Raw genomic sequence first — 21,298 nt, 5'->3', positions numbered from 1 at the left:
CCAGTGACCCAACAGATGCAGAAGTATTTTACAAATCATATCCTAAAGCCCGAGTTGTAGAAAGACAACCATACTGTTCTGTACCATCTTGCACCGCTTGAGCGAGCATGAATTAGGGAGCTGTGTTGCAGTGTCAGACCTGGTCCCTGCGGGCCCACAAAAGGCAATAACGCATATGTCTCCTGTCTTCCCAACTCCATATTCAGCAACACCGGGTTGGTAGCCCAGGTAGGAGTAATTACACAATGGAAATTGGCAAATACTACAAATCAGAGCCTTTTTTTTCCTTTGTTAGAGAGCTGGTTTACCAGCACACCACCAAGTGAGAATGAAAGGAATAGAAAGAGGAGGAACCCTGGGGCAGCAATTATCAAGGAATGTCCATCCACAACAAAGAAGATTTTTCACAGAGTGAGTCTATCATTTTTTCTGCCATCTGAAACAGGCCCACCCAAAGCCAGTGCTCGGGGAAGAGAAGAGCAGGGCCATTCCGTCATGCCAACCCATTCCCAGACGTGCCTGAGGAGTGCCAGTGACACCCGGGTCACAGAGATGAGACTGGAGCCTCTCAGATCAACAGCTGCTAGGAGCTGCTTTCTTTGGCTCATGTGGCCAGCGAGAAATTGGATTTCAATGTCCTGAATAGGCAGAAAAAGATATCTCCTTGCTTCCTTCTGCTCCCTTTCCCGGCACTGCCAGCTGGCGTTTTTTTGTCACTCAGCATGGCTTCCTGTAGTGGAAATTAGACACTTGATGAAGAGGACATGTAGGCAAGAAAAAGTCTTCAGCAGTGGGAGGCTCCAAGGCAGGTATCCGTTGGAAAAATAGGGATACGGACATAGCTCAAAGCACATTTTATGTAATAGGGCCTTTTTAAAGGATGACCTATAAAAATACTATTTTTATCCGTGGCTAGCATGCCTGGATACACCCCAATCTTGGAAAAATAACTAGTTGGGCCTGTTGGAATTTTATGTCAGGAGCAGAGATGGCAAAATATCAAAGTTGGAGTTGGGTTTAAGTGGCATGGTGTGGCTTAATATTCATTCATTCATTCAACAAATACTTACTGGTTCTTACTAGGTGCTGCTAGAAAGTAAATCCCATAAAGGCAGAGACTGCATCTGTATGATGTGCTGTAGGCATTCAGAACATTTGTGTTGAATGAATGAGTGGATGCCATTGCTTTGCCACGTGTGAGTGGCATAAAGATGGACAAATCATAGACCCTGCTGCTGCACAGTTCAAGTCTTGTGGACAAGCAGACAAGTAAACCAGCAATTACAATACAAAGTGATGAGTGCTGTGTCAGGGGAAGTGTAGGGTACGGTGGCTCACTAAAATAGGAAGCCCAACTCAACCTTATGGGAAGAAACAGCAAAGGCTTTCTAAAGACCAAGATGCAGAAGACAGAGGCAATGCCAAAGATATTGGCACCTATCTGGATAAGACCTTAAAGAAAAAAGGAACTGTCCGCATATTCTGCAGTATCTCATATTCCTGGGAGGACTAATGACTTTATCTCATTGTGGAATATGTTGCAAATAGCTGCTGTAATACTTCTATGGCTTAATCCTTGGAAACGGTTTCCATTTCTCAGGGACTTTCAGAGGGTTTCCCTCAATTCAAGCTTTCCACTGGAACAGTCCTGTGCTCAGTGTGACAGATGACATGTGGGTCTTTAGTATCTCTCTGATGTCCAGCCACTCACTCCTAAAATGGGGTCCAGCTCTACAGGCAGGCAGGGTACTTCTCCTGTAAGTTCACATCTGTTCCATTTGGTGTAAAGGAGAGGCATGCTCTGAATTTTGATTTCAAAGAGGCAGATACACTGCAGATTTGCAGGAGGTCCTGGTATTGACAATGCCGTCTCAAGGACAGCTGAACTGAGAGGGAAGATTTCTAACTTCCCAGGGCTTGCTGTTTTCAACAGAAGTCATGTAGACTTTTTCTTTGGGTATCACCAAATTAAAGTGCAAATAAGTGTAGATAGGCACACAGACACAAACACCCAAGTCAGAGAGGAGGAGGCTATTTAAGAAGTAAAGCGTTTGAAGCTCTATTTACAATAGTCAGGACATGGAAGCAACCTAAGTGTCCATCGACAGATGAATGGATAAAGAAGATGTGGCACATATATACGATGGAATATTACTCAGCCATAAAAAGAAACAAAATTGAGTTATTTGTAGTGAGGTGGATGGGCCTAGAGGCTGTCATACAGAGTGAAGTAAGTCAGAAAGAGAAAAACAAATGCCATATGCTAACACATATATATGGAATCTAAAAAAAAAAGAAAAACTGGTTCTGAAGAACCTAGGGGCAGGACAGGAATAAAGACGCAGATGTAGAGAATGGACTTGAGGACACGGGGAGGGGGAAGGGTAAGCTGGAACGAAGTGAGAGAGTAACATTGACATATATACACTACCAAATGTAAAATAGATAGCTAGTGGGAAGCAGCCACACAGCACAGGGAGATCAGGTCCGTGCTTTGTGTCCACCTAGAGGGGTGGGATAGGGAGAGTGGGAGGGAGACGCAAGAGGGAGGAGATATGGGGATATATGTATATGTATAGCTGATTCACTCTGTTATACAGCAGAAACTAACACACCATTGTAAAGCAATTATACTCCAATAAAGATGTTAAAAAAAAAAAAGTAAAGCATTTGAAATCCAGATGTAACTTTTGGACAGAAGAGGACAAGCCCAGCCACTTCAGCTCTTCTCTCCAAAGTCACTTTCCCCGCGGTTCTGGGGCACTCACGTCCCTTCACTCCTCACCACAGCCTGTCCTGCAGTGGCACCTTTACTCACCAGCCATTCTAGGAGGACCACGTACACAAGAGCAGAGACAGTAGTGGAATAAACTGCCTCTACCCATGACTCAAATCTCAATGATTATCAATATTTTGCCAATTTGGGGTCATTTGTAGAGATGTGGATGGACGTAGAGACTGTCATACAGAGTGAAGTAAGTCAGAAAAACAAATATCGTATATTAATGCGTATATGTGGAATCTAGAAAAAATGGTACAGATGAACCAGTTTGCAAGGCAGAAAGACACATGTAGAGAACAAATGTATGGACACCAAGCAGGGAAAGCATGGGTGGGGGTGGTGGGATGAAATGGGAGATTGGGCTTGACATATATACACTAATATGAATAAAATAGACAAGTAATAAGAAACTGCTGTATAAAAATAAAATAATAAAATTCAAAAAATGTATTTTGCCAATTTGGTTTCATCTCATCCATCGCCCTTATTTCTAGCATATTCTAAAGATACTCCTGGAGCTCTGATCATTCACTTAGTATCCCATTATCATTAGCATTTGAAGGAATGGAAAAATTCACCTTCTTCACTTTGCAGTTGAGGAAACCGAGGCCCAGAGAGGTTCAGTGCCTCTCTCAAGGACCCAAGTCTGTAAGTTGTGTATTACATCTAGGGGCCACTTCCAGTCCCTAGACCAGATGGCTCCATTATCAGAAACGCTCTGCTGTTTGCCTGAATCATGTTGTCACCAGTCATTCCTCTTTCAGCTCCAGAAACCTCCACATGGAGGTGAAAGAGAGAAACAACTTGGCGGAGAAAGCCAGTGTACACGTGACCACAGTTTTTTTCCCCTTAAGTCAGAAAAGTGGTGGTGATGGTGGTGGGAGGGTCATTTGACTCATCTTCCCTCCCTCTGCATGGTGGACTTGGCTCAGTTTCTCGAGCCATATGCAAAGAGACTCATCCACCAAGTGCCACACCTACAGGAAAAGCTCTCTCTGGGAATGGAGAAAATGGAAGGGGGCAGAGTGGCCTCCCAGGAGGAGTGAGATGGCTCTTCCCTCTGTCCTTCAGGCTCCCACGCACCTCCAGCCCTCCCTCACAGGTGCCCTGTACCCGCCTGTTAGAAGAGATGGCAACCAAAATGCTTTGGTTCCTGGAGAATTCAGTGTGCTGCCACTGAACAGCTCCAGCATCTGGAACCCAGCTCATCTCAAATGCAATCCCAAGCTGTGTATTAAAAACCAGCTTATGTAGGTACCCAAGAATATGGCCATGAGCATGTCTGGGATTACCTCCTGTGATGGGGGAATGAAATCACCCCAAGGCAATCTCAGAGAAATGTCTGGAAGGAAAAATGAAAGCATGCTAATGGTGACCCTGAAAACAGGCTGCTGGTTATGAATGGTTCTTTCTCTGCCCACTGGCATAAATCCTGCTTCCTTCCCCCTTTTCCTGCCCTAGGATCCCTGATAACTCAGAAAGAAGGCAGGAGGGACCAGGGGAAAGAAGACTGGCATTTTCCTGGTGCCTGATTGATATTTAAGGGAGGAAGGAAGGAATGCCGTGCCCACTGACCCACAGTGGTAGGAGATAGATAAAGAAGGAAAATGGACGGACAAAGGATTAATCTCCAAACTATATAAACGGCTCATGCAGCTCAATATTAAAAAAACAGAAAACCCAATACAAAAATGGGCAGAAGACCTAAATAGACATTTCTCCAAAGAAGACATACAGATGGCCAAGAAGCACATGAAAAGCTGCTCAACATCACTAATTATTAGAGAAATGCAAATCAAAACTACAATGAGGTATCACCTCACACCAGTTAGAATGGGCATCATCAGAATATCTACAAACAACAAATGCTGGAGAGGGTGTGGAGAAAAGGGAACCCTCTTGCACTGTTGATGGGAATGTAAGCTGATCCAGCCACTGTGGAAAACAGTATGGAGGTTCCTTAAAAAACTAAAAATAGAACTACCATATGGCCCAGCAATCCCACTACTGGGCATATACCCTGAGAAAACCGTAATTCAAAAAGAGTCATATACCACAATGTTCAGCTCTATTTACAATAGGCAGGTCATGGAAGCAACCTAAATGTCCATCGACAGATGAATGGATAAAGAAGATGTGGCACATATATACAATGAAATATTACTCAGCCATAAAAAGGAATGAAATTGAGCTGTCTGTAGTGAGATGGATGGACCTAGAGTCTGTCATACAGAGTGAAGTAAGTCAGAAAGAGAAAAACAAATACCACATGCTAACACATATATAAGGAATCTAAAAAAAAAAGAAAAAAAAGTGGTCATGAAGAACCTAGGGGCAAGACGGGAATAAAGACACAGACCTACTAGAGAATGGACTTGAGGATATGGGGAGGGGGAAGGGTAAGCTGGGACAAAGTGAGAGAGTAGCATGGACATATATACACTACCAAACGTAAAATAGATAGCTAGTGGGAAGCAGTCGCACAGCACAGGGAGATCAGCTCGGTGCTTTGTGACCACCTAGAGAGGTGGGATATGGAGGGTAGGAGGGAGGGAGACACAAGAGGGAAGAGATATGGGGACATATGTATATGTATAACTGATTCACTTTGTTATAAAGCAGAAACTAACACACCATTGGAAAGCAATTATACTCCAATAAAGATGTTTAAAAACAAAAAGGAGGGCTTCCCTGGTGGCGCAGTGGTTGAGAGTCCGCCTGCCGATGCAGGGGACACGGGTTCGTGCCCCGGTCTGGGAAGATCCCACATGCCGCGGAGCGGCTGGGCCCGTGAGCCATGGCCGCTGAACCTGCGCGTCCGGAGCCTGTGCTCCGCAACAGGAGAGGCCACAACAGTGAGAGGCCCGCGTACCGCAAAAAAAAAAAAAAAAAAAAGGAAGATGTGGCACATATATACAATGGAATATTACTCAGCCATAAAAAGGAACGAAATTGGGTCATTTGTAGAGATGTGGATGGACTTAGAGACTGTCATACAGAGTGAAGTAAGTCAGAAAGAGGAAAACAAATATCATATATTAACGCATATAGAAATGGTACAGATGAACTGGTTTGCAAGGCAGAAATACAGACACAGATGTAGAGAACAAATGTGGACACCAAGGAGGGGAAAGCAGGGGGGAGGTGGGTGGGGGGGTGGGATGAATTGGGAGATTGGGATTGACATGTATACACTAATATGTATAAAATGGATAACTAATAAGAACCTGCTGTATAAAAAATAAATTAATTTTTTTTTTTAAATCACACACACAAAAAGGAAGGAAAATGGAGAGCTGTGCTCTCCCATGTCTCTGCCTAGGACTAGAAGAAGAGAGGCTGAGACAAAAGGCTGGGGGGAGAGAAAAAGGAGAGAGATACATGACAAAAGTCACAGGACAGAATAGACTTTTAGATATAGGTATAAGGCCGATAATAAGAACCTTCCTTGCACGGTTCTCCTTCCATCCCTCAGCGTCTATCACCTCCCTATTCTTCTCTATAACACTTACTCCAACTTGTAATTATGTGTATACTCGTTTATTTATAAGTTTGATCTTTGTTTCACCAGGTAGACAATGCCTGGCATGGGTGGCACTCAAAAAGACGCCAGGTAAACAGTCTCCCTGGTCAGGCAGGATATTCCAGGGGCTTAGAGAGTTTGGCCCAGGTCAAGGGCCAAAACTTCCATTGGAATCTGCAGGATTTGGGTAACACAGACTTGCTGAGTTTACTGCATAAAGAAGTATTAGTATTAGCCCCAATTTGTGGATGATCCAAACTAAGAATCAGGAAGACTTAAGTGATTTGGCCAAAGTTACAAAAGCCAGAATGCAAACCAACACCTTACTTGACTCTAACATCTGTGTTCTGTTGCACCCTAGTACCACCCCTGAACAAGTAAAATTCTCTATGAAGGAAGAAACTCACATGGTATGTCTCATAAGCCTGGCCTCAAATTTGAACGTCCAGATTCAGACCTTCTGATGATCTCAAGCCTTTGAATGTCAGGATTCAGACCGTCTGATGATCTCAAGCCCCCAAGCAGCAGATGGTCTGGGATTTGTCAAGCCTTGATAGATCTGATGCTGTTGAGTGAGCACTGAAGTGTTCCCCCTCCTCACCAGAGAAACATGAGCACAAGGGCCAGCCAGCACTTTCTAACATATGCTCCCTTGCCCCCAACATCAGATCCAAAAGGGTTGCCAACATGAGGGAGAGATGCAGGATGGCTCAGTTGTCTAAGCAGCAGCTGGGAAGTTAGGACCCAGGACAGTTAGCTGACCCTTTGCCTCACAAGTGGAATGAAATCACAGGGGAACTCACATTTACTTTACCCAGCATTCCCCAGGCCCATTCTGCTAATCCTGCAAAGTGGTCCAGATGCAAATACAAGGTCACATTAGTGGAGTAAAACTTCTGAGAAGCCAGTCAGCAAAAGAGCCTGTGTGCCTTTGTTCAACTCAATGATTCCTGAGCTTATTTTGAGTATGGAAACCTTTTTGAGTATGGGTAGCACGAAATTGTTAAAATTCAGGGCAATTTGGAACAGAGGACCCAAACTCTCCTTTTTTATTTTCTAGTTCATGCCACTAGATCTTTCCAATAATTATTATCAGTCATATTTATTAATCTTATATGCATTCTTTTCCTCCAGGAATAGCAATTCCTGGATGTTTCTTGATTAATTCACAGATTCATTCACCAAGCATTTATGAAACATCTGCTTGTGTCCAGGGCTCAGAGACAGAGTTTCAGAGGTGTTTCAGACACAAATCCTAAACTCTCGGGCAGAGAATTCATAGCCTGGTGAATGATACCTGAGCCAAAGGCCAGGATGTTTTCTCTTGGCTCCATTCTCCTGTGACGGGCCATCTCATGACCAGCTAGGGAGGTAAGCAGTTAGCTCAGCATGTTGGTTTTGGCCCCATCCGATGCCAGAAGTAGAGAACCAGGCCTACCTCTTTCTAAACAAGTGGGAATGCCACTCATGCATGGTGAACAGTTCATTACACAGGAACAGGCTGAATGCTCACTCCAGCTCAGCTTTTTCCCTTGTCTCATCACTGTGATGATTCCAGTCTTGGGCTCCTTTTCTCTTACCCTGTTATCAATCCATATGCCTCCTTCTTTATTTTCCAATTGGAAATAAGCTCAGAGCTCACTGGCAGCTAGTCCTCCTGCTGTTTCTAAATTCTGCTTTTTGGATATTTCACTGTTATGCAGTTTTGTTGTTTCTGGGTTTTTAATATGTATTAATCAGGACTTTTTCAGTTTCAGGGGTCAGAAAATAACTCCAAGCAGTTTCAGTAATAAGCAATACATTGAGGATATCATCTCATTTAACTGTGTATCCTTTAGGCACAGTTGGATATAGACATTCAAATTTTCTTGTGAAGGCTCTATCCATTACTTACCTGTTTATCTCACGATATCTCTAGTTCTGCTGCTTTCTGCAGCTTCACTCAGGAAGGTGTGTCTGCTGGCTGGGAAATATCACCACTGGTAGTCCAAGGCTTACCACCTCCAGGCTCATGATCCAAAAGAAACACTCTCTTCTTGGGTGTCTACATATCAAACGTCAAAGAAGATTCTAACTGACCCTATTTGGGGCACACGCCTGCCCTGTACCAAGCTTTATGCCAGGAGGATTTGGGCACTCTGTTACCGAGCCAAACTTGGGTACACTCACCCGCACAGTAAAGCCAACCTACTGACATCAGGTTGTGGTGAAGGAAAGTGCGGCGTTTACTGCAGGACACCAAGCAAGGAGAATGGGTGGCTAATGCTCAAAAGACCAAAACTCCCTGAAGGATTTCAGGGAAGGGATTTTCAAGGCAAGGTGAGGGAGAGGGTTGCGGGGTGCCGGATCAGCTCATGGACATTTTTCTGATTGGTTGGTGGAGAGGTAACTGAGTGGTGTTTTGGGAGTTAACATCATCAACCTTTTGGATTTAACTGGTCTGGGGTCTACGTGTATATGGTCAGCATGCAGCTAACTTTTTTCACCTGGGGAGGGTTTTAGTATCTGTAAAACAACTCAAGGACATGGCTAAAATATTACTTATAGTCCTTAAGGAGGAACTGAAGGTCCTTGACTTTGTATTATGGCTAAACTATTATGTTGTCTCACTTGACTGTTTTTGTTTCTGCATTTTCTCATTTTTGATTGAATTTGTTCTCTGGAACTCAGGGAAGGCCTAGGAGGCTAAAGCTCCTTTACAAACAGGAGGCAAGGGACATGGTGGGGGTGGGTGGGGGTGCTTCTGTCCCCAGAAAGGCCTTCACAGGACCTTGCTCGGTTATATAACTGGCCAGCCTGGGCCACATACCCATGTGTATGTGGTGTGACCAGAGTGAATAACATGCCCATGAGAAGATGGAGAGCAAATGGGTGGATCCTCAGAGAAGGGATGGCTGCCATTTTATTACCAACACACATAACTACTACAACATAATTTTACCACTAATGCCTCTGCATACCCCCTGCTTCCTTATTTCAGGGTTCTGTGCTTTATCTTCCATCAAAAGCATGGACCTCGTGTGGCTTTCACCTCATCCTACTGAGATGACAAATCAATAGGCAAATTACAGGTGCATAGAAGTATTAATCCTTTTGAATCTCAGAGAAGGAAAGCTTTGTAGGCACACACACAGCCTTCCACTGGATTATCTGGCTTACTGAAAAACACCAGGAGAAACATTTGGTAATGACCTGGCTGTGAGACCGCCACACCCACTTTATCCCCATTCTCCCTCCCTCCTGCACCTGTCGAGACAGAAAACAATTGGGGTGGTGTTTTGTTTCACCCAACAGAACAACGGGTGATGGCTGCTGCAGAACTTGGAGTCATTTTCCCTTGAGAGAACCATTGCTGACTGGATAGAATCAACCAGCTGAGTCTCTTCAGGCAGGTGCTTAACTTTTATGCGAGGGCTCTAGAGTTCAATAATTCATGCTCGTGCAGCCAGCAGCAAGCAGATGGCATTCAAACTCTATTCAGATTGTGATTATAAAACATCACCCCAAATGAGTTTTATGATGGAAAAACATACTAGGTGACTTCAGCGGGATGAAAGAGAAATCAGGGCTTTGACGTCAAATGAACGGAAGTCAGTCTCGGGGCCGCTGTGCATTGGCTGTGTGACTTTGGCTGAAGGTTGAACGTCTCAGAACCTGTTTCTTCGTGGATAAAATTAAGATAAACCTACTTCACAGGGCTTTGAGCTCCTATAAATGAGATAGTACTGTACATGGAAAGTGCAGTAGTGCAATAATGTAAGACAAATTTCTATGGCTTGCCAGAAACACAATAAATGCTAATTTCCTTCCCCTCTTCAGATTCTTTCTCTCTCCTTCCCCACCCCAACCCTCTTTACAGCATGGAAGCCAATGTTTTCTATAAGTATGAATGTAGAACTGAGAGTAAAAGGGGAGAATGAAGAAAAGAGGTGATGAAAAGAGTCTTCATGTTAAAAATAGAATTTACAGTTTGCTTCCACAATAGTTTATCTCAACTGAGGGGAGATAGAGAAAAGATGAAGATGGTCAGGCAATTAGTACTATCTCAGGGTTTCAAAGTTTATGCACCTTCAAAGAGATTTAAGCATTTTGTGCAGTTTTAGTCTAATATACTTGCTCAATAGTCATTAAAATACATAAGCCACCTTGTATGGGAGTGTCTTCCAGAAAAGAAAGGGAAAAAGCAGCTCAGCCATTTATAAAACTACATCAAATCTCCATTTTAGTTAGAATAAGACATAACTCAGACCAGCGGCATCAAACTTGGATGGATGGGAGAGCTGGATAAAAATGCAGCTACTTAAACTGCCCTCTAAGAGATTCTGGTCAAATTGGTTCAGGGCTAGGGTCCAAGAGTCGGCATTTTTTACATTTCCCGAGATTCTGATCTAGGTAAACCACAGACTTCATTTTGAGAAACACTGGTTGAGTAGTTAAGAGCTTGGGCTTGAGAATAGACATACTTGAGCTCAAATTCCAAAATCTACCACTTTCTAGCTTCATGAACTTTGGCAAATTTTTAACCTCTCTGATCCCCAGTTTTCTAATCACAGGTTGTTGTGAGAATTAAATAAAATATACTGTGGAGTGCTTAGCACAGTATCTGGTACATAGGAGGAAGCACTCAATAAATATTAGCTATTGATATTATCATTATTATGCAAAGTCAAAGGAGCTTCAATTCCTTTTTTCCTAATTTTTTCATTCTTCCTTCCTTTTCTTTCTTTTCCTTTTATAAATCCAAAATAACAGCGTATTAGCCAAGATGGAAGTTTATTTAGATTTCAGACACAAGTCTGGAAGTAAAGTAGTCCAGGACTTGCCTGGCAGCTCTGCAACCCAGACTACTTTCTCCCCTTTTTAGGTGCGACCCTTATCCTCATTGTTCAAGATGGCAGCTAGAGCGCCAGCTCTGCATCCCACATAGCAAAATGGAGGAAAGAAAAAGAAAGTCAGTCTCTCTCAGTAGGGACACTTCCTAAAATTTGCTTATATCCCATTGGCCAGATGTAGCTGCCAGTGAGCCTGGTAAGTGTGACCAGTGTGTGCCAGGTGCTCATATACCCATAAAAATGTGATTTATATCACAGTGTAAAATTGGGAGAAGGCTTAGGGACAATAATTATTCCCTGATATGTCTAACCCTGGGAGTCTAACAGATTCAGATCATTCCCCAGAAATCCTCTGTTCTCCATCTGCTTCTACCTGCTTACTTCTCAGGTAAGGGAGAAGCTTCTCCAAAAGGTAGTTACATGGTTTGTTGATCCCACTCAGCTAGGCTTATTTTCTTCTTAAATTCCTCCCATACCTTTCACTTCTTATCCCCCAGCTTCATTCATTTTCTTTACTATCCAATTGTAATAGACAGTACAATTTTTTCATTGTAGAAAAGTTAGAAAACACTGCAAAGCACTTAGGGAAACTTTTTTTTTTTAATATTCAAAAATCTCATCATTTAGAAATAACTACTCTTAAAATGTTAGTATATAGCCATCTAGCATTTTCCCCAGGTAAAAAATATATATGTATATTTACAAAGAGAGCCTAGTCTACATAACTGTTTTTAATCTCTTCTATTATACTTAACAGTATATTATGAGTAACTCTCAGTGTTATTAATTATAGATCAACATCATCAGTTTTAATGACTGTAGGGTTTTCCATTGTATGGATGTATCATAATTTATTCAACTGGTTCCATTTATCTACAACAGTGTGTTAAACCTCCTAGCACATACATCTTTGCTCATTTGTCCACCAGTTTCCCAAGGATGAGCTATGTTCCTGTGATTTTCTAACTCCCCAGGGACCAGCAGAAAACCATTGCTCTGCTGCTGTCCCATCAGCAATATGATGCCGTTCAGGTCTTGTCTCGACCCTGAAGCTGCTTGAAATTCCTTTTCAAATGAACACTGCAGATTCTGAAGGTCCTTGAAGGTCCCAGCAAGACTGTCCCCAGCAGAGGGGAATACTCCACCCAATGGCCGAGGAAAGCACAAAATACAATACAATCACAGGTGACACTGATGGGCTTTCTATAAAACCTAAGTTACTAGAACTTTCCATTTGTCAAACTGACCTCAAACAAGACCAAAGTGACGCCATTTCTCCTAGGAGAAACCAGTTTCAATCAGGAAAAGAAATGCATTTGACTGAAATAATTATTTAGACTGACAATTGATTTGACAAATGACAATTCTTTAGCTGATTTTTTTTTAGGTGATTATTGATTTCTGACTATTAACTCATCTCGGTTGTGCTTCCTAAAGATCCAAACACACATGAGGTTTACACTTTCTAGACAGGCTGAAGACAAATTACAATGCATCACTCTCACATAGCACTTTCTATGTTCAGGGGGTTTTCACCTCAATTTTCTTGCCGTCAACACTGAGCCCTACATTACAGGTGTTAATTCTAAAAGGTGTCATTTATTGAGCACATATTATGTACCAAGCAATACACAGAATGCATTATCAATATTTTTTAGTCCTCACAGCAACTCTAATGAGGTAGACATTCTATTATTACCCCATTTTATAAATGAATGTGGTTTAAGAAAGATGAAATAGCTTGACCACAGTCACACAAGAGCAAAGAGGTGGAGCCGTAATTCAAAATCAGTACTCAGATCCCAGAAAGAGTCACAGCCTCACTCAAGTTCACATAGTTGTGGAGTCAAGTCCAAAATCCTGTTCCCTGCATAGTGATTAAGAACAGGGTCTGGGCTTCCCTGGTGGCGCAGTGGTTGAGAGTCCACCTGCCGAGGCAGGGGACATGGGTTCGTGCCCCAGTCCGGGAAGATCCCACATGCCATGGAGTGGCTGGGCCCCGTGAGCCATGGCCACTGAGCCTGCGCATCCGGAGCCTGTGCTCCGCAATGAGAGAGGCCACAACAGTGAGAGGCCTGCATACCGCAAAAAAAAAAAGAACAGGGTCTCTGGGCTTCCCTGGTGGCGCAGTGGTTAAGAATCCACCTGCCTATTCAGGGGACACGGGTTCAAGCCCTGGTCCGGGAAGATCCCACATGCCACGGAGCAACTAAGCCCGTGCGCCACAACTACTGAGCCTGCGGTCTAGAGCCCGCAAGCCACAACTACTGAGCCCGTGCGCCACAGCTACTGAAGCCCGCGCCAAGAGCCCATGCTCCACAACAAGAGAAGCCACTGCAATGAGAAGCTGGCTCACCACAAGGAAGAGTAGCCCCGTTCACCGCAACTGGAGAAAGCCCGCATGCAGCAATGAAAACCCAACGCAGCCAAAAATAAATAAATAAATAATAAATATATAAATGTATATTTAAAAAAAAAGAACAGGTCTCTAAAATCAGATTGTCAGAGTTCAAACCCCATATCTGCCATTTCCCAGCTGTGTCACCTTAGGCAACTTCCTAAACCACTCTGTGCCTCAGTCACCTCATCTTAGAAAGGGGAATAATAGTGTTTATCTCAAAGGTTAAACAAGATGACCCACGTACGGCACTTAGTACATAGGAAGTGCCCTGTATTTAGTTATTAATATGATCCCTTGTGTCCCTCCAGCCTCTAAGCCATACATATTTTATTGATCCGTGACACTGCAGGTGCCGCGAGCAAAGGCCTTGTGCAACTACCGAGGGCAGAATCCTGGTGACCTGAGGTTTAATAAGGGAGATGTCATCCTCCTCCGGAGACAGTTGGATGAGAACTGGTACCAGGGGGAAATCAATGGAGTCAGTGGGATCTTCCCAGCCAGCTCCGTAGAGGTCCTCAAGCAGCTTCCCCAGCCACCCCCACTCTGCCGGGCCCTCTACAACTTCGACCTGCGTGACAAGGACAAGAGTAAGAACCAGGACTGCCTGACCTTCCTCAAGGTAAGATTCTGGGCAGCTACCAAAGTCACGAGTGACCACATAAAGACTGGCAGAACCTCGAGTTTTTGTTTAATATTTGCTGATTGTTTTTAATTATATTTTATCCATAAATGTATAAATGTGTGCCTATATATGTAATGTGTATGTATAATTCAAACATATGGTAGTAAAGTCGCCAGAGAAATCTAATAGGAGTTCGATGGGAATCCTCAAACCTTTTCTATTGCAACTGCAAAACAAAGTATCTGCACACTCATTCATTCATTCTACAATCACTTTTGAGCACCTGTTCTTTGCAGACACTGGGGAGACAGCATGAACAAGTCACAACACCTACCCTCAGGCAGAGTAGTGAGATAAACAGACACTTGGACAGAAGATTACAGACACAGTTTAACAGCGTGCTGTGTAGAACTACAGATCTTACCTTTTCATTGTGTATCTGCAGGGGTATTCTCGCTGACCAAGTTCTGATCATCTAGTACTACTCGTTTACAACACTCTATTTTGTTTGTAAACATTGCATTCAAAACACTCCAAACAACACAATAACATAATTATATCTTTACACATAAATCACCTCTTACAAGATATATTTTCCAAACACATTAGTTACCCTAAGGTTTTTTTCCTCTCTTTTTTTTTGGATGATTCTTCAGCATTTGCAAGTAAGGACAAGTCTACTAAATTCTAGACTATAACCATCCCTCGGTATCTGAGGGGGATTAGTTCTAGGACACATTGATTCCTGAAGATACAGAAGCCGCGGACGAGGAGGGTCGACTGTACTTTAAGTCATCGTATTCAGTACTTATTATTCCGTAAACATTTGAATTCTCTCTTAGAAACCAAAGTTGGGGTGATTTTCATTCTTTGCTACTTATGATAAGTAGATCAAATACAAGTACAAGTGGCACTGCTACAGTAGCTCAGGAAAGGTCTTTTGTTTTGTAAAACATTTTTATTCCATCACTACTGGAAATGAGATTTACTTAAGATTCACTCAAACTAGATAACCCCACTGTCCTCCATATTTTGAAATACTGATCTTTGTTATTGTCTTAGCACCTCAGAGTGAGTCCCCTAAGGAATGTCATTCTGTAGCTGACCTGTAAACTTTATACTTTGACTACAGCTGGAGAAGGGCAGTTCAATTCCACAAGCGTTTATTGAGTATTTACTTTGTGCCAGGCATTAGACACTAAGCTCTAGGGACACAGCTGGAGGAAGACATAGGCAGGAAGCAGTACCTGCTTTTTTGCCCTTTTCTGGGAATTTGCAAACTGGGACACTTACCCACCTGCTTGTTCATTCATTGAAACCAGCCATGTACCAAGCTGTCCACTGGAGATAAAGTGATGAGTCACTGTCCCTGTCTTCACGGAGCCAGCAGTCTAGTGGAAGGAACAGACACATAAATGGGAAATGAGGACAGAGGACCCAGAAGAGAGGATTTGATCCCTTCTGGAAGCCTGTTGAAGGCCAAGACTATACCAGGATATCACATGGTCTTCCTAAACTCAGCATGTCCAAAAAAACTCAAGATCTTCTCTCCAGAAGCTTTTATTCCTAGTATTTTCTATCTCGGTAAATTTTCCAGTTTATTCACACATGCATTTATTCATTCATGCATGCATGCATTCAAGAAATATTGTTTAAAAACTGTGAATCACTATGTTGTATACCTGAAACTTATATAATATTGTACATCAACTATACCTCAATAAGAAAAATATTAAAAAGGAATGATTGGTTGACTGCTATAGGGGAGCCGCTACATAAGATCCTAGGGACAAAAATGAACAAAACAGATAAGGCCCTGCACACATGAAGTTTATGGTCTGATGGGGTGGACCGGCATTAAAGAAATCATAACCTATAAATATGTAATCACAGGTTGTAATAAGGACAGAGAAATCTAAGAAAGGGTATAATGCAGTAATGGATTTAGATTTGGATTCGTCTATATTACTAAGGGGCATAGATCTGAAGATCAGAGAGATCAGTGGATGAATATTCAGATTTAGATTGATAACAGGCATGGACATGGAAAGGTATTCCTGATGTGATATTAAGTGAAAATTCAATGTATCCTATATGACATCATTTGTAAGAAACACAAAATAAGCCAAATGAATGTATTTGCTAGGAGTCAGAGTAGTGGCTACCTCTTGCTATGTGACAGGAAAGAGTACTAAAGAGCCATCTTGGTGCTGGAAGTATTTTATATCTCTTACTCTGAGTTGGGGTTTTGTGGATATATTCAATTTTAAAAATTCATCAAGCTTTACATCTAAAATGTTTGTACTTTATTGCATGCCTATGTATATTTTCTGAAAAGTTTTTAAAAATCAGTGTGTCTCTATGCACATATATTTTATCCTCATAGAAAAGAATCTGGGAAAAAATGTGGCAACCAAGATGTTAACAGTGGTTGTATCTATATTGTGATAGAATTCTTTCTTTGTTTTGCTTATCTGTGTTTCCAAGTGTTTCTACAAATCTCCCTATAACCTTTGGTAATAAGAAACATTCAAATAAAAAGCCACTTCATGTTTGATACATTAAAAATTAAATAGGGGGACTTCCCTGGTGGCGCAGTGGTTAAGAGTCCGCCTGCCATTGCAGGGGACACAGGTCGAGTCCTGGTCCGGGAAGATGCCACATGTCGTGGAACATCTAAGCCCGTGCACCACAACTACTGAGCCTGCGCTCTAGAGCCCACGAGCCACAACTACTGAAGCCCATGCACCTAGAACCCATGCTCTGCAACAAAAGAAGCCACCGCAATGAGGAGCCCTGAGAAGCCTGCGCACTGCAACAAAGAGTAGCCCCCGCTCGCAGCAACTAGAGCAAGCCCACATGCAGCAACAAAGACCCCACGCAGCCAAATAAATTTATTTTAAAAAATTTTTTGGAACACTGAAAAGTGTTCAAAATCAGAATGCAATTCATTCTTCCTTTTGCTAAGCCAAAATTCTATCTCCCTACCTCTTCCATCTTGGTTTCTCCATCAGATTAATTTAAATGAAAAGCCCAGATTCTGCTGGTGATGGAAAATTAGAGACATTTCCAAGTTTTCCTATTGGATTTCTTCAATGCTCCAAATTATTTCTACTCCTCTTTTGGTCTTGGTGACCCAAATACTGCCCTTTATGGAGAAAGATTATTTTAGTGGAAGATTTTGTAAATAAATTGTGAAAGAGTTACATTCCTTGCCCCTTACACCATCTGAGACTCCAAGCCGATCTCCACTGAAGGCTTTCAGCACCTGAAAACTCACAGTAAATGCTAACCAGGAGACTTTCTCTCTTTCAGGATGATATCATCACTGTGATCAACCGAGTGGATGAGAACTGGGCAGAAGGCAAGTTAGGAGATAAAGTCGGCATCTTCCCAATCTTGTTCGTAGAGGTACGTGACTATCAAGTCTACATCTGATTCAAGCTTACTCAGAATTATACATGTGCTACAGTGAGTAATTCCTATTTGATATGAGGCTTATTTCAGAACTAACTAAAGTCTTGAAAGAAAAGATGCTAGATGATAATACCCATTTCTGGCAAGAGTGTGGGAAAATGGGCCTTTTCATTCTGCTGCTAGGAGTACAAATTGGTGCCGTCTCTCGTTTCCAGACTCAAACTCCTATCAAGGATGTTGAAAATGTACATCTCCTTTGAGTCACTAATTCCACACCTGAGAGTTCATTATAAGGAAGTATTAAGACAAGTGTGCAAAGATATGTGTACAAAATGTGCAAAAATGTTCATTGTAGCATTGTGCTTAGTGGTGAAAACCCAGAAATAATCTAAAACTCAACAATAAGAATTTAGTTTTTTTAAATTATGGTGATGGAAAAATATATACCCATTAAAAATAATGTTAAAGGAGAATACTCAATATCATGGAGTATCTGGTATTATGGAAATATGTTTGTGATTTATTGGTAAGTAAAATAAAGTTTAATGAGTATAAAGTTTCAGATTTAGAAGATGAAGTTCTGGAGCTCTATTACAATGTGGATAAAATTAACACTACTGAACTGTATACTTAAAGATGGTTATTATAGTAAATTTTGTTATGTGTTTTTTACCACAATTAAAAAAAATTAACTGCTTGAAACTAGCTTTGTAAATACATATGTGTATATATAAATGGATAAAGGGCTAGAAGACTATGTACCAAGATATTAACAGTGGTGATCACCAGATGGTGAGAGTCTAGATAATTTTCATGTTCTTCTGCTGACTTGTATTTTGTAAATCTTCAGAAATGAGCACATATTACTTCTATTGTTTTTTTAAATCTACTTTGAAAAAAAAAGAAAGAACACACGCTAGGCTATCTACCTATTTCTCCAGGATAGTAATATAACCTATAGCCCCTAACCTCTCTAGCCATCATTCTCACCCCAGCTTGAAGCAGGTCATTACAAATTTAAAAGAGAGGTTTCACTGTTTAACTGCACTTATTGGGTGCTTACCAGGCATAAAGCATTAAAAGCTAGCGGTGCTGAGCTATAAAAGAAGTAGAAAGTATGCTCCCTGCCCTCTAGGAGGGTGGGATGAAACAGAACAGAGGTAGAGTTGGAAAGAAGGGACCAGTTCTACCATTCGTAAGAGCCGAAGTGGGTTCTGAAGTGAATGGTGTGCCCAGAACACTGCCCAGCTGTCAAGGTTCCCTCACCCTCTCATCTCAATCTGTATGGAAGGAATGAAAGATGGAAGGGAGGGGAAGAGGAATGGTCCAGAGAGGCTGGTCTTCCTACTCTCTTCACTAAATGATCGTGCTTTTTCTCTTGTTGAGGCCCCTTCCAGGTACAGCCACCCAATTCTCTCTACGTGTTCAACTTCACTCATTTTATGAGGCTCAGCTAGAAATCTTCTTTTTCCATAAAATTCCAGCAACTAGTTGAATACTCAGTTGTCTCTTTCTTCTCAGAACAATATGGGTGTGTGGCTTGTACTGATGGGTGTGTGGCTTGTACTTCACAGGCTAGCCCAACACAGAGCAGGTACTTCATAAAAAAAAATTAGCTTCACAAGTGAATGAATGAAAAAAATATTTGGGAGGTGGTCCGACTGGCCAGGAAAAAAATTCAGAGAACATACCTTTCAACGTGACCCTGTCCTAAATATATATTCAATCATTCAACTTATTTTTCATTGAGTGCCTGCCATGTCAGGTCCTGTGCTAAGTTCCAGTGATACAAGACAGATATGAGTCCCTACTTTCAAGGATTGTAGGGGCAGACATGAATAAATAATTATAAGTGTGATGAATGATGCAAAGAGTGAAGGAGAGGGAACTATTGGGGGGAGGAGAGTATGATGTTCAACTTACCTGGGTAGGGTGTTGGCAAATGCCTTGTAAGCCAAGATCTGACAAATGATGAGGAGCAAGCATGGAGGGAAGAGTGTTTTAGGGAATGGAGGTAACATGTGCAAAAGTCCTGCAGGATGAGGAAGTGTGGTGCCTCCAAAGGACCAAAGAATACTAGAGCTGGAGCTTAGAGAGTAAGAGAGAGACAAAAAAAAAATGAAGCCAGGGAAGTAAATGGGACACACACCACAGGAGACTTTGTAAACCTTCCTGCATTAGTCAGGATGAGTTAGGTTATGCTATGGTAATAAACAGCCCCTGTATCTCAGTGGCTTCACAAAGAAAAAGTTATTTCGAATCCATATTACATGTTCAGCACAGAATGGTGAGAGGCTGTGCTCACACAGTCACTGAGGAACCCAGACTGATGAGGCCGGGCCATCTTGTAGCCGTGCCATCTGGAACATATGGACTTCCTAGGTTTCATGGCGGGGAAGAGTAAAGAAGAGTGAGCTGTGTATCAGCAAAGGCCTCAGCTCTGTGACATTTGTCACTCCCACTCATAGTCCATTGGCCTGAACCAGTCACATAGTCCCACCTGGCTTGAAATCAGCTGAGAAGTATAGGGGACTACTTGGAGTATTTGATGAGCATCCTCACCTCTGCCGTATCATAAGAAGTTTGGACTTGACCCAGAAGTCAGAAGACACCACTGATAAATTTAAAGTAAGGCAGTGACTCCATCAGATTTGGGGTTCTTAAAGATTGCTCTGGATGCAGTGGGAAGAATAATTTGAGGAGGAGGGATTTAAAAAAAGCAGAAAGATCAATTAGGAGGCTACTACATGGCTCCGTTAGAAAATGATTGTAGCTTTGACTAGTAGATTGGAAACAACTGGACAGATTCCAGGACCTCTTAGGAGGTAGATCCACAGGAGCGGGGGATAGGGGTGAGGAAGTGGTCAAGGATCACGCCCCATTTTTGGATTTGTGTGGGTCAGTGGTAGAGCCATTTGCTGGATCAAGCAACATATGCTGAAGAGGAACAGTTACGATGTTTGGGAGATAACCGTTAAGTCTCCAAGGACAGAGATGAGCTACAACTAATCCTAGTTGGATACCTAGGAGGTGCTTAAATTTTTACAGATTAGAGCTTGCATGGTCCCCTGTATTATTTCAAGAAGCTTCTTCATAGGTCTGGGGAAAAAAGGCATCACTGACTTCATTACCCATTTCTGATATCCTTTTTTTCCAAAACTTCTACATTTAATGATTATTCATTTGGATACTCTCCCCACTACTCCACCTCTAAAATTAGTGATTACAAGAACCCTCACAGTCATCATCAAACTAGGGTCCTGTTCTCCTAATTGCTAGAAGGGGAAAAGATAATCAAGTGGTTGCTGTAATCTGGGAACCTGGTTTTCAAAAATTACTTGAAATCTAAATTGAGCTTTTTAAAGCAGTACTTAAAATTTGATTCCAGTCATTTCATTAAGACCAGCACTTGCCGAGAACCCTTTAAATAAGTTTTGAACTACCAGCGCCATGCAAAGCAATTGGAAGGAAGGAGAGCTTTCTTCTGAGAGTGAGGTGGGCTTTTTGGCATAAACAGGATTTTTCTTGTTAATGTATCGTTTGACTTATTGAATTGCATCTGGGTAAAAGGTGGTAAAACAAACACGGAGCTTATGCCCGTTCTTGTCAGGACTTCTCCAGCGGGGCCTGCCTGGGTTATACGAACCTCGCTCAGCCCAGTGGACCTCAAGGATATTGTTTCTAATGAGTGGGTGCAAATTGAAGAGCTCTGCAGTCCTTC

At 42.2% G+C, this 21,298-nt stretch overlaps 1 protein-coding gene across 4 annotated transcripts in view; it reads left to right on the top strand.

The window, feature by feature from the left end:
• Positions 1-21,298, top strand: part of SH3RF2 (SH3 domain containing ring finger 2) — a 144,342-nt gene that overhangs the window by 47,801 nt on the left and 75,243 nt on the right. For 3 of the 4 annotated variants that reach the window (XM_027081720.1, XM_027081719.1, XM_027081721.1), the window contains exons 3-4: positions 13,888-14,157; positions 17,476-17,571. In XM_027081720.1, the coding sequence (XP_026937521.1) occupies positions 13,888-14,157; positions 17,476-17,571 (366 nt within the window). Of the gene's footprint in view, positions 1-3,563; positions 3,569-12,662; positions 12,666-13,887; positions 14,158-17,475; positions 17,572-21,298 lie in introns of those variants that run through there. The other variant, XM_027081722.1, reaches the window with a different exon arrangement.

The sequence above is a fragment of the Aethalodelphis obliquidens genome, unplaced genomic scaffold (genome assembly GCF_003676395.1).
Source record: "Aethalodelphis obliquidens isolate GAN/ISIS:26980383/991018 unplaced genomic scaffold, ASM367639v1 scaffold45, whole genome shotgun sequence".
Lineage (NCBI taxonomy): Eukaryota > Metazoa > Chordata > Mammalia > Artiodactyla > Delphinidae > Aethalodelphis > Aethalodelphis obliquidens.
The sequence above is the reverse complement of the archived record's forward strand: the minus strand, read 5'-3'. Positions and strand labels throughout refer to the sequence as shown.